This window comes from Euwallacea similis, chromosome 1 (genome assembly GCF_039881205.1).
Source record: "Euwallacea similis isolate ESF13 chromosome 1, ESF131.1, whole genome shotgun sequence".
Taxonomy (NCBI): domain Eukaryota; kingdom Metazoa; phylum Arthropoda; class Insecta; order Coleoptera; family Curculionidae; genus Euwallacea; species Euwallacea similis.
This window is the reverse complement of record NC_089609.1, coordinates 2,530,596-2,544,646: the sequence shown is the minus strand read 5'-3', so window position 1 is coordinate 2,544,646 and position 14,051 is coordinate 2,530,596. Positions and strand designations below refer to the sequence as shown.

Below are 14,051 nucleotides of genomic sequence, written 5' to 3'. Positions count from 1 at the left end.
TATATAGATTCCGAGAAATAAAAGTTACGACTCTTTCTTTGATGTTTTATTCAAATCCAAACTCAACCTTACGAGTTGGATTGTTTTCATTCGAAAATAGTTAAGTAGTAGGTAAATTGGGTACATTCAGATCTAAAAATAAATATGCAGAGCATACCGACGATCAGTCCTTACGATAAAAGTCCATTTGGAAAGAACGGTAGATTGTCCATCCTAGCCACTAAAAGTGTATGAACTTAATAGCTTTTGGTACACTCTCTTTCCCAATGGCGTTCTATTGTACTAAGTCGTCGCTAAAAAGTACTTATCACAAGAATACCTATCCATAAATCCTTAAATATAAAACTGTTTATAATCTACAAACATTAATTTTTAACATCTAGGGTGGAAAGGATACCGTGCGTTAGGAAATTTACCCCTGCTTTTTGAAATAGTTTAAAATTTTATTTAGTAATACTTACAGCCATATTACAGAAAATAGATTTTTAGAATACTCTCAATACCACCCCGCATAAATCTATAAAAATATTCGTCAGGTCGTAGGTACAAATAGTTTTGTTGTTCTTAAATTATTATCTAATCTTACCCTATCACAAATATACGGCCAACAACACATAAAAGGTTTAAGCTCAGATTCAGTTTTATGAAAATACTGCAATTATTATTAACTACTAAAACCATTATTATTACTAGATGCAAATCACTTAATCTCTGGTAATTATTGCAGTATTTTTCTATAATAAATGTGGTTTCTAATCATAAAAACGTGAGTTTGTTAACTTTACAAAAGGGAGGTCACTAAAATTATACAGGGCAAGCAAAAGCTCATCGAATTTGATTTCATTATCCTACAACTCTATATTTAGAGTTCTAAGTTACGCTAACATAAATCACAAAATTATTACCTAAAGACCAACCGGAAGAAATGTGGAAATAGATAATAATGCTCCTGTTTTGCTATTATTTGCTTCAAAATTCCTTTCTTTATACTCTGTCGCCCTTGTGTTAATAGTTAGCCAGGTTCACTGCACCTAATGGGGCTTCGTAAACCGTGAGAGATACAAACTGACTTAAATTTGCGCTTTCTGATAGTGAACGTTATACAATTTTAGCAAATCGCGACTATTTCTAGAAATGTTCAACAAACGTAGAAATTGACTCAAATCGTTTATTTTTCACTTAAATTTCTTTAATGGAGGTTATAAATAGTTCCTTGCACAAGAAGGTAGGAAAAAGGCTACTTCTCTACCTATTTGTTTAGCAAATATGAATAACATTTCGTCACCTATGCTTGCACAAGAGGTCAATCTTGGACAAATAAAAAAACACTAACAAATAGTACTTAGAGTTATCACAAACACAGGTAATACATTTTTTTCTTTGCTTTGGAAGACTTTCATGGATTTGTCACAGAAACGTTAATAAAGTCAAGCCCTGATACATGACGATATATTTTCAAGAACATTCCGTGTTTTTATAGTTCCCTCTGGTTAATTAATACCTTTCATAAACACCACAAGACGTAGTATTAACTATTAACACAAGGGTTACGCAACAGAAAAGGAGATACAGATGTTCACTGCAGCTCCAATTGCACCTACAGGGTGTCCCAAAATTAATATGAAAGATTTTAACAATTTAATCTAAACATAAAGTAAGTAAATGCTTCTAATCACCAATATAAATATATATATTAATATATATATATTAGAATGAAAAAGAATGCTCTTGGCTCATACCGTTCAACTTCACTGCTTTGGTTAAATACCGATTCATTTGAAGATCGAATTTTTTAAATCTTTTACACTAGTTTTGGAACTCTCTATATTATGCTCAGTTGCGAACACAATCTGTTATTTTTGAGAAGAAATTTTTTTGGGTATTGAAAAACTTACTTCTCTCAAAAAAATAAGTTATTCAATATTTTTTTAAATTTATTTCGTCACCAACCAAAACAATAAACAAAAGCCATAATCTCGTCACTGCAGGAAAATGGCTTGAGTATTGTAGTTAAATAAAACGAAAATAAATATAAATTCATGTAAATAAAATGATAATTCTCTGAAATTAACAAAAAAATCAAAATTCTGGGGAAAAAAATTAGAACGCAAATTGTAATTGATTCTCAATAATTTTACAGACAAATAATGAACATTAAACGAAGGCAAAATTAGATATTATCCACATTTTTTCGTATTTTAGCCCTACTTGTTATGACATTATACAGACTGGTACAAACGTGGCTTTGCAACAATTACTGTTATTGACAACATCGGCGACAATTATTATTGTGAGTATTTTTATAAAACAGCAACTACACAATGGAAAGTTAAAGGGAATATCAATTTAGTACAAAAAAAAATTAATAAACTCAATTGCTTAACCTATGTGAAGTATTAGTAAACATTGTGATTTTGCAATCAAAACGGCACAATCGCCGCAAAGAGAGAAGTTAAATCAATTCTTAGTCATTTTAAGTTCATGTTTCAACACTATGTGGGAAAGTAGCAGGGCAAGACTTTCCGATCTTTTTTTAAAGTAATAAGTGAGATCAAACAAACAATAACAGATTATATTTTATTTGTACTTATTGATGTTTTATTAATTTATTTACAAGTAGTATACATTGGAAGCATGTAGTGAAGGTATACAGGATGTCAAAAAAGTAAACCGCCACACTCTAGATTGAAAAATAATCTCGAAAATAATGGCAGGTTGCTGCTATACATGTACAGAACAACAATTTGAAAGCTTTCTGTAGCTATATTTAAGGACCAAAAAAATATACTAAAAATCTCTCGAACTCGTTTCTGTAACACGTAAGGAAGACTCAAAGGATGCTCGAACTCACCCCTTCAAACTTACCCCCTCCTCCCAAGCACCACAACTAAATAATCCTAAACGGCAACCCCTTGCTTGGGATACTTTATCCTAGAGCTCTAAAAAAACGCTTTTCAATGGTGCATCACAAAGCTACATTTGAGAGGTAGAAATTTACAGGTAATAAAAATCCTACTAAGATTACGTGTAATATGCTTGTTTCAATGAATTTTTGATATGTTTCTTTGTTCCTTAAATATAGCCACTGTAACTTTTTATCTCGTTACCCTGTACAAACCATGCTTCAAAAGTGGTTCTTTACCAAAATACGAGGTGTTGAAAAAGTAGTTAGAAAATTTAATATGCGTGCACCTAAGCACGTCACTGGATGAATTTCTAAGATAAAATTGTGCGCCTATATATAATAAAATATTTTTTAAATCGAACCTATTTCTTAATCTTTCTTTCAGAGCTCCTACAAATAGTCGCGCCACCCAGTACTGCCGCTCCATCTCTTGCTTCAGTGATTTTGTTGCGATACTTAGTGTTTTTAGCATTAGTGGACAGGGATGCAGGGAATAGGCGATAATTGTCCAAGGTGCAAATCCCAGTTTAACAGAGAAAAAAAAAAGGATTCTGATGGGGCAATTTTATTTCTCGCCTCTCCACAACGCAGCGAGACGTTGACCCACCGATGCACCCAATAATAATGAGCAGATTGACACCTCGGCAATTCTATATGTTCTATATGTGTGGATGGACTGGCGTTTTTAGTGAACTTGAAGCCAATGGGACTCGCTACTCCCTGCGACCGTTGTGCGCAAGAGCCGCTCATCTGGAGGCGTTACTTCAAAACTAATGGATTTAAGTGAGAGACGTTTCACAGCCAGTGGGCATCGCCACTCGGTAGCGCGACCAAGTCTGTTTTCCACGTAAAGAAGCATTTTGAAGCACGGGAAGCAGAATACTGTTCTCCAATGTATGCGGTCTAGGCATATGGACGGTCAGTTTTGACGCAAAACCGGTTTTCCTATATGCGGATTTTTTGGAAACTTTCATAAGTTGATTTTTGGAATTGGTGAAATTGCAATTAACTTTAGAGACACAAGAGCCTGCACGCACACCTGCGTAGCCTCCGCATACGATAATGGATCTAGGGACTTCGAAAACTTCTTAACGTCTGCATCCCCTACTACATTCTCAAAATATACACATATTTCGTTTCTCTTTAAACAAAACTTAACAATAATTAAAGGCGAGGATGCAATGAAAACGATCAACAAAAAAATGAGACAAAAGTAAATGACGCTTAAACGATTTTACATGCAACAAGTGCGCAATATCACCGGGCTAATAAAAATATACAACACTAACATAAAGGTCTGCAAGCTAACATTTAGATAGCCGTTTGACAACAAAGAACGTTAAAATGGTGCTTTGCCATAATAGCCTGGATAGGAGCACCCCACTTTGGTTTCAGGTGACATGACATATACCTTTAAGTCATTAATTGGTACTAAGGCGATGTATTTAGACGAGGGAAACTGCTGAGTTTGTAACAATTTTGATGTATCGATTTGTGCAGAATTATAGATCTCGCCATTGATATGGATGATTCCTCCATATGGGCCTATAAAATCTAGCTGAACTTATTACCGACAAATATCGCATTTGACACAGAAACCCAAGCTTTAGGTATGTGATCCCAAATCGCATCTGATACAATTCGGTCTCTATTACATAAACTAGTCGTTTTCACCGGGAAGATAGATCATAAATAACAGTTTTATAAACCCGTACATAAATCAATATTTGCTGTCAAGCAGAGAACGCGCAAGCGACACCGATAAATGACAACTCAGCTCTCTCTTAAGTGACACAAAGGAAAATAAGCAATCACGGGTGACAGTCATGCAATATTTACACCTTTTCCGCTTTGACATGTGGGGTCCATATCATAGGTATGTTGATTCCCCTGGAAAATGTAAAACTCAGTTAGTGTAGGATTGACAAGTATGACAATGAAAATAAAACCACTCGCCAAGCAATAGATTAAAGTTATACTTCAGAACCTTTTTTTAAGGTCAAAATAGGTGAAGTCGCTCTAAAGTATAGCTTTACCCAAATGAGGTTAATATTTACCTTTGCATCCGTCACCTACAAGGAAGGTTAGATAATGTTAGTAAAAATCCAAAGCATTCTTATATGGTTCTAAGTATAATCCCAAAAATAACAAAAAAATATAATACATAATCTTTTTACACTCATATAATATCGTTTCTACTGGAACCTTGAAAAATCAGAAGTACAAAATAGGGATCGCACACATAAGTGTTATGCGTTAGTCCCTTAACTACATTACAAAATAACGCGAAATAGGTTTGTACTCGTCTCGCAAGAATAACATATTATCAAAACGTTTCTCTAATGGGGTGTTATTATAAAATATGTCTTATCAAAAGGCTTTTTAAGAGTTGCTATAGCTATAATTACTATATAGGAATATAAATTCTATATTTTTGATAGTCTCGCTAGGAAAGTAAAGATCCAATAAGATAAAATGTATCAAGGTGACTTAGGGCAAATGTACAGCTTCGACTTATCGTATTTGTATGATATTGAATTTTAAGACCAATGACTTTGGTACTATTTTCCGCATTATTTAGTCTGTGCGAAACCCGATGAAAATTTAAATGAGAGGCATTGCCGGTTAAATTATTAAGCACAAGTCTGTGCAATTTGACAAAAGTACTGAAGAGTAAGGATAATCGTGGAGCCCTTAAGCCGAATTTTTATATCTATAAAAATACAACGTCTTCCAATTACGCTTATTGCGACTATTCGCATAGGGTGAGAAAATGGACTTAACGTTTTGCGGCATGAATACTTGGGTAATTACACAATGACCATTTATCCTGCCATATTTCCTTATGCTGAAAAGCGAAAGCACTTCTTGATTACATAATGCATGCGTGTCTTCCACTCGGCTATGGATATCGCTACGGCAGTAAATTTGCTATTTTTCCCCTTGGGAAATAAATAGCTGTTATGGGCAATGTTAGGCAATATCCATTGACAAGCGCCCGATAAAACGTTTTAGCGGGCACCAACAGGAAAAATTTTCCTAATACGTTCGGAAGTATCTTTATCGCACTCCATTGTCAAGTATCACTTCCTGCACTCCCTGGACAATAACTATTTCACACGATTTTTTTTTGCCAAAATTCAAAATAAAAGTAACTTTCTTTTCGCTCTTGTGAAATCACGATCAAGAGATGGTAATAGCGAAAAAACGGGTGTTGATGTGATTATAAAATCATCCATCCTTATCTCTCTGGAACAGACATTTTTAATGATTCAGACAGATACGGGACTAAAACGATTAGCAATTCCAGAAGCGGAAGGAAGTGCGATTCTTAAATTTTAACGCGTTTCGATCGGACACTGCAAGCCGAAAGCTGGTAAGGATATAGGATAGAATAAATGGTACATCATGTATGGTAGTTTCTATTTCTTTCTTCATTTACCTTCTTGTACTAACTTTGCACCTAAAGAAACGGGCGGTATTACTCACTTACAAAACCTTCGACAAAGGTCAGATTATGATTAAGTGCGCAGATCATCGGGAACTTAAACCGAATGGTGCCACAAAATGCATAGATACTTTTCCCTGTTCTATCCCCCAAGACTTGAAGAAAAATGCAAAAAATATAGAAATAGAATTTTCTTAGAATTGTATGTCGTTCAAACGAAAAACAACAATAATTCATTGTTTTTAATAGGACACACTGTATTTTATTATTTCTACGTATGAGTATCTTAATTTTTATTTAAAAAATACATGGTTAATTTTGTCATCCCCAAATTCAAATCGAAATGAATAACGTCAACTACACAAATATTAATATACAGGATGTCCCATTTACAAAAATGTAAATATTAATCATATCTCGAAAAGATTATGTTCAATTGTTTTTTCGTTAACTCCATAAGCTTCTTGAGAAAATTCTACATGATTTTTGCATAAGAAGAGCCTGTACAAACAGCTCAAAAACCGAATTAATGGGCTAAACTGATGTAAATCCTTTCAGTCTTCAAATCGCCCTATTCAAAAGTCTTGCAGAGAAAGTCTCAATTTCAGACCATCCCGCCAAAGAGTGTCACAAATAAAATAGGGAAAATTTTACTGCAAGTTTCGCAACAACATTCGACTGTGCCGGTAAGGTCCCGTGTATCGTTCACCTCTCATTCCAATAAAAAATACATATGTTTCTCGAATATCTATCTAGACCCAGCGTCCCAGATCACAACAGATGTGCATTTCAATTTAACATATACCTATGTTAAATGTATGGAAGATAAGCATATGATTCATGGTTGTTAATCTACGAATCCTAACATCATTTGGGCATAATCAATCGTTTTGAACAAAAAAACGATTTACTTTGAGAAATTGGTAGAATTTCGATTTTCTCAGGACACAATAATACTTGGAGCAAAGGCGACTGAAACATAAAAAAAAAACATTTCTTTTGAATCTAATTCTCTTTTTTCCTTTTGGTTTAGAGTACCAGCTTTTAAACAAAATAGAACCTCCGGACGTAGCAAACGTATACAGAACATCACCAATTCAGATTAATTCCATATTGCGGCCTGAGAAAAGGTCTTTCAACTCTATAAAACTCAATATGCCAAACAATTTTAGCCCTTTTAGTGTTACTCAACAACCCAAAACTTGACACTCTCCCCAATCCTTGAGCAAAATCCTAAAGTTTTACATGTCTAGGAGAAAAAAGTAAAAGGATACTTTTTGCCCAAATACTCGGTTCAAACTACCAAGCCAAAATCGCTTAACAGTAGTGTCAGAATAAGTAATAATCCTAACATCAACTTCTTAAAAAAAAAACTTCAATTACTGATCCTGACGGACTTATTCTTCCACTACAAGCTAAAACCAACACTCAAATCAAAACTCGCAAAAACACCAGGCTTCTTACGACGATGGCTACACCATCAGTGCTTCGGAGTGACTCTCACCACCAGAAGAATTCAATTGCGAGGCCAGTTCGCATTCGCTCAGAATACGGTACCCGATGCCACGAGGATCGAACAGTTCTGGGTCCATCACCACTGGGATATCGATAAGGCAAGCGGAGAGAATTCACCAATTCGTGTTAGTATTTGTTCAATTTTTCAAAAAGTATGGTATTTGGTGTTTTACAGCGAGCGGTGATAGAAATGGAACGGAGAAAAATACTCAATGTTCAAAATTATATTGAGAATTCAATTCCATTTTCATCACCACCTGGAATAGTTCCAGGAATCTGTCTATGAGACATTTTAGAGTTTGACATGAGGATCTAGGTGCATGTAAAATTTCCAAAAATCGAATATAAACTTAAGGGCATTTGTTCCTTATTATAAATTACAATAACAATTTCTAGTTTTATGATACGGCTCTCCCACTAAGGGCCACACGTAACCCTTATTCCCATTTCGTCAGACGTTATTTTCACTTCACATTACAATTGGGCAACAGAGTGGAATGTGTCAATCAATTATGTGTGATAAACAACCTTCATCTTAGCCTTAAAATGTTGCCCGACCTCATTTAGTATTACAATAACACACAATTTAGTGTTTTCTGATTGATAATCGCCAAGTACAGAAACACCATTTTAAGTCGTTCACTCGATTCATAATTTGTCTACTTAGCAATCACATCAAAAATATAATACATAGTAGAATTAATTCTGCCATTAGAAACATTTTTAAATGTTTGATTTGACAGCAATAAAGCCATGTTGAATTTTCTTAAGTAACAATTGTCACGTTTCATCAAACAGAAGTAACCCTAAACCTCTTTCGCTGCCATCAGACGTCAATTTGTTGAAAAACGAAATTGCCAGTTGTTTCATTGTAGTACACAGAAAATATTAGGTCGAGTTATATAATAATTTAATTATGGTGTTTCTGCTGGCGGATTTGAAGTGTTTAGAAGATTTTATCATGGGAACTACAAGTGTATTGCGTTAATATACTAAACGATGTCCCTGTACGTATGTGTATCTTCCTCATTTCTTCTCACTTTTCATTATTAAAGTTTGCTATGTGCATAATTTTCTGAGATATTTGTCGAGCTCCTTCAACTATTTAATACCTAGTATACAATGTTATTGAAACCCTTCCACCACTGCAACTTTTTATTAATTTTATGATTCATAAGAACTGAACAAAAACATATGATGAAATGTCAATGATTATGATATTATTTGTGAGAATAATTAGCTGCCACATGAACATTTTTGCCGGTTGAAAGCGAGCAGTTGAAAACGATTGGATTAAGCACACTTGCCAGCAACACATCTAGATTTCTCATATCAAAAACTATTATGTTTCGAGGCCTCACCCTTGAAAATTCTTAATTCACTACCTGAATACCTATGCAAGAAATTTACAAGAATGAGGCCGAAAATATTTGGGAAGGAAGAATAAATTTAAATCATGCTTCTACAAGTAAATTTTCCTTTCAATAAAGGAAAATTTACATATCCAACACCGAATTTACACACAATATACAACCACATCAAAAATTATTAATATTAACGAAATGAGGGAGATTATGAACGAAATTAAATGGGTATGATAGCAAATAAAACGGTACGTTGAATAAAATGAAATAATCATTCAGCATGATATGATAATGAAGCATCAAATTTTTGGAGAGAAACGCCAGTCTTGCTCTGATATTTGAAAAACAAATATTTATTTATTACAAAAAATACAATTTTAACAAAAATAAATACAGGCAGTCGAACCTGAAAGGCTTTTTATAGACAAGAAAAGCCTTCTTTTTAAGAAGATTGTTAACAGCATAACATCCATCAAGAATATGTTCCATACAAAATTTACACATTTTCATTATTTCTTCTATAAATGCTGGACGCTTCTCTATACTATCAGAAATATTTTGTTTAGAGTGATAAGGCAGATCATAACCGGTAAAACACATTTCTTAATATAAGAAATATAATAATTTCGAAAGTGAACACAAAACTTTTAACACTAAGTCGTCTCACCGGATATAAAAAATTTCTACATACTTCATATAGAAAAAATTGTCTGTCGTTGTGGATATATTAATCGGGAAACCGTTACATCATCTTCCATTATTGGTTTTTGCCTGATTCAATATAAAACAACAGACAGAACAACACAGAAACATCCATATCGGCGCATTGAAGCAGACAAAACCGCAATCTTAAACTTAACTTTTAAGTGGTAACATAGACATGAGGCGCTTGCGTTGTTTCGATTTTAATGCGTTGACATGTTTCTGATCGTCAAATAAATTAAAATTGGTTTATCACTGTGGTCTAACTAGAGGTAATTTAGCATGCTCACCAGAATCCCAATCGTCCTCGTCGGACTCGTCGGAAGATCCCACTGAGCTCTCACAAGGTGTGGTATCTTGTTCTAACCTTGGACAGGATGAGACAGTCGTGGGTTCAGAGGTTTTTTGGACTATCATCTTTAACTGAAAGAAAAGATCAAATTAACTAAATGGGCACACGATAACGATAAAAAAGATTAGCTTTAATAACCCAAATATCAGTCCTACCCTCTTTCCAAATAACTAACCTTAAAATTTTCACTGAAGATTTTATGCTGCTTATCTTTCTTGCTCAGCTTATCCAGCTCATGTTTCCTAAACACTAATTCGAAACAATCGTCCCCCAACGCGCGACACTGTTGCTGCTTATCATAATCTATCACATCTGTAGAACCAACCGCACCCACGAAAAACGTGTTGAACCAATAGTGAAACAGTTTTTCCTTCCGCATCATTACCTTATTATAAAACTCTATTTTTATATCCCCTTTAAGCCAAAAGCAACTGTCCAACTTGATACAGAAAGGTTTAGCGTCCACCGGTATTTTGTAAACTTCACTTTTTAATCTTTGACTTAATTTATCGTTCTGAAACGACTCAAATACGGTGAAAAAAAGGTTGCCAGGGCCGCTCATGAAAGATGGAACAGGATCTAAGACGAACTCCTTAATGTAGAGAGTTGTACCGGTATAATGAAGCCGTTGATTCACTAATTGTTCATAATATCTCACATACCGCACTTGACTAGGTATTGTAACTCCTTTTGTATCTTGAGTTCGTTTGCCACCTAGAAATATAAATAAAAAACTCAGTATTAAGAAATACAACCATTAATAAATAATCCTCATTGCATTACTACATGCGGAATTTGGAATTGACAATACTTTCAACAAGAATTTTCTTACTTCCATCTCATCTTTATTACCTATCTCAAAAAGGATTTTTAACTAATTTCTCAAGAAATTTAACATGTCTACATTTAATTCACATACCATATAAACTCAAAGCTTGATCTGCAGTTGCGCAAGTCCTACTGTGCAACAGATAACAACAAATCATGGTGCCTGTTCGGCCTTTTCCTGCTTTACAATGAACCACAGCCACATTACGTGAATCTTGCTGCAACCATTCATGTACATCCTAAAATGAAAAGTATCATGTGTAACTTTTGGGGAATCTAAATGTTAGTTAACAACTTTCTTACTTGACAAAATGGCTTAACAGATTCAATCTTTGGGGGGTTATGATCATCAAATGGAAACTCTTTTACTCTGTTATGAAATTTCGTCTTGTCATAACTTCGCTCGGAACACAGATTATAAATCATATAGTGATCTGCATGTTTTTGGTCCAGAAATTTCACGACATCCTCAATATTATTCCGATACACACTCTCAATATTCGAGGCAGGATATCCCATTGCTATTATGCTATCAGTAATATCTAGGAAGATTGGATATTAGAGAAACTATTTTAGACCAAGATATAACATCAAACATACATGTAAGATCTAGATTAAATCCATCCTGTTTGTAACGATTTCGCTTCTTGCTAACGATGACCTTGATGGGATTGGTTAGATTCATGTTGGAAAAAGAAGACGCCATCACATCAGTACGCTGATTGCCTACTACCTGTTCATTGAGGCAGTTGGAACATTTCGTTTCATCGTTGGATGCCACCACCGGAACATGGTTGCATATTTTGGTACTTTTGGCTGGCAAGAATGACACAAATTCCTTATTGTTGCAACATTGACCTGAAAGAAAATGTGTATCAGAATTTCTTGTAATTGACGGCATTCTTAATGAAAACAAATATAAGAAATAAATTTAATATCTACCCTATAATGTGTGAGTATTATTTAAGAGTCATGTTGAAAACAAGATAATTTAACTTTAAGAACAATTATAATTATTAAATATTGTGTTCAATTATGGAGTTCAAAATCAAGAACCTGGCTAAAGGAGTATGTAGGTGTAGTTCTCTCTTCGTTGTATTAGGCATGCATGTAGACAGAGATGACAAACTTAATATATTTTTGGCCCTGTTCTGCAGAGACGTTATTAATGTGCTATCAACTTTGAAACCCTGAATTCAGTGAATCTGGACCATCCTCAATTATCAAACATATAAATTAGAGTCCTCATTTCTTTATAATAATTAGGTACATGTTGGCCTGTTTAAGAGTGTATATCCTTTTATGGTAAAAACAAGCCCTTATGCCTGAAACTGTGCCAGACATAATAAAGTGGCAACTTTTATAATTAAAAGTAATAATTAAATGCAGTGTCATTTTATAACTAGTTATATAATCAAAGCAGATATCAACTTTAATAATGTAACAAACTTAATAAATGGTACCAGTAACAAAAATGTTTGCTGTAATGTTACATATACAGGGCTCAACTTGAATATATTGAATTTGATATCATTTGCTTTCCTGAACTTGTCATATTCTTGCTACTTATATGAAACTACACATTTGTTAACTTATTACATAAACAGCTATTTTTTAATTTTGATAAAAAAGATTTTCAAAATGACATCTCAAAAATACAGAAAAATTAGAGTAGGACATGCTACATGAAATATTCTTAGAATAGTGAAGTAAATCTACAACTGGAACAAAAGGCAGGGTATTTTATTGTTGGAATAAATTCTGAGAAAAGAAAATATGCATTACTAAATAAGTGACTCTGTGCCTACTAAAGTTTGAGAGCTTTCACAAAGTTTAAGTTGACTGCATTTCCTACATATAATATTAGGAAAGGGGAGCTTATATCCAAGCTTTTGGTCAATTATTCTTTTCTTAAGACAGAGAGCGATTTCAATACTTGAAATAGCTAATTTTTTGTTAAGAATGGAAATTATAAAAAATAAAAATCAAGAAAATCATTTACTACTAAGTGTTATCATGTAGTACTTAATGTTGTGTAGTTGAAGTGTTGTTAACTCAAGTGTTAACTTTATTAGAAAACAGGCCGAAGAACCAACAGTATTTTTTTTCATATACTACTTGAGTAAGTGGCTTTACTGGCGACCCAAGTAAACCTCCAAAAGACTTTTAAATTGTAGCTTGAGGAGTGTGGCAATTTCAATACTTGATTACCTACACATTTCTTGAGACATTTCTATTTAAGGTCAGCTTAAACTATTGAATTTGGATGAACAATAGGTATTTAATGCAATAGTAACAACTTACCTTTTACTCTATTCTTTGATTTCCTGCAGCTAACACAGAGACCCATAAAAGCTTTGGCAGGTTGAAATTGAGATTGTGAGTAGGTACTAGTTCTGAAATGTAGTACCTTGTTATCTTGAAACCAAACCAGGGCCAACCAGTAAATCACAGACTGAAGAATACTAACGATAGTAAATTAAAATAAGAACGTATTGGCACCAGGTCAGACCTATTCCATAATTATTAGAAAAATCACAAAAATCCCTTTTTTAGTGTATGATTTTGATATGATGGAACTGCCTCTCCATTTCTGACACACGTGATAGAAATCAATTCCATCAGCTTGTAAATTTTAACGATTACGTGTTTGACTGGAACAACGACGTTTTTTGATAAAATTACAATTCACAATCATTTTTTTGATAAAAAAATTTGTAAATTTATTAAGTCGGCCTTTGTCTCTACAATCTACACAAACGTCCCGATTCCCGAACCCGACAAGAACAAATATGACAATTTGACATTGACACCTTCGGCAGTTTGACACTGTGATGAACAAGTTGACAAATACTTAATAGGTGTTTTTGTATATGAAGTGAGAATCAATACGATCTAATAGAATTCCAATAACAAATGCATGCACAAATGCCATAC

The 14,051-nt window shown here is 33.9% G+C and overlaps 1 protein-coding gene across 5 annotated transcripts; it reads right to left on the bottom strand.

Moving 5' to 3' along the window:
- Positions 1-31: 31 nt before the first annotated feature.
- Positions 32-13,900, bottom strand: LOC136414872 (phosphatidylinositol 3,4,5-trisphosphate 3-phosphatase and dual-specificity protein phosphatase PTEN-like). 5 transcript variants are annotated; one of them, XM_066399113.1, is made up of 9 exons: positions 13,627-13,900; positions 13,419-13,569; positions 11,715-11,972; positions 11,418-11,656; positions 11,206-11,353; positions 10,462-11,000; positions 10,225-10,357; positions 7,818-7,950; positions 32-4,795 (listed from the first exon to the last, which is right to left on the bottom strand). In XM_066399113.1, the coding sequence occupies exons 2-8, from the start codon at positions 13,462-13,464 to the stop codon at positions 7,826-7,828; spliced, it is 1,488 nt and encodes a 495-aa protein (XP_066255210.1). In that variant the 5' UTR covers positions 13,465-13,569; positions 13,627-13,900; the 3' UTR covers positions 32-4,795; positions 7,818-7,825. The 5 variants fall into 5 exon arrangements, with proteins under 5 accessions (XP_066255210.1, XP_066255220.1, XP_066255239.1 ...); XM_066399123.1 differs by having other exon boundaries at positions 7,858-7,950; XM_066399142.1 differs by lacking the exon at positions 7,818-7,950 and adding an exon at positions 4,963-4,977.
- Between the last annotated feature and the right edge of the window lie 151 nt (positions 13,901-14,051).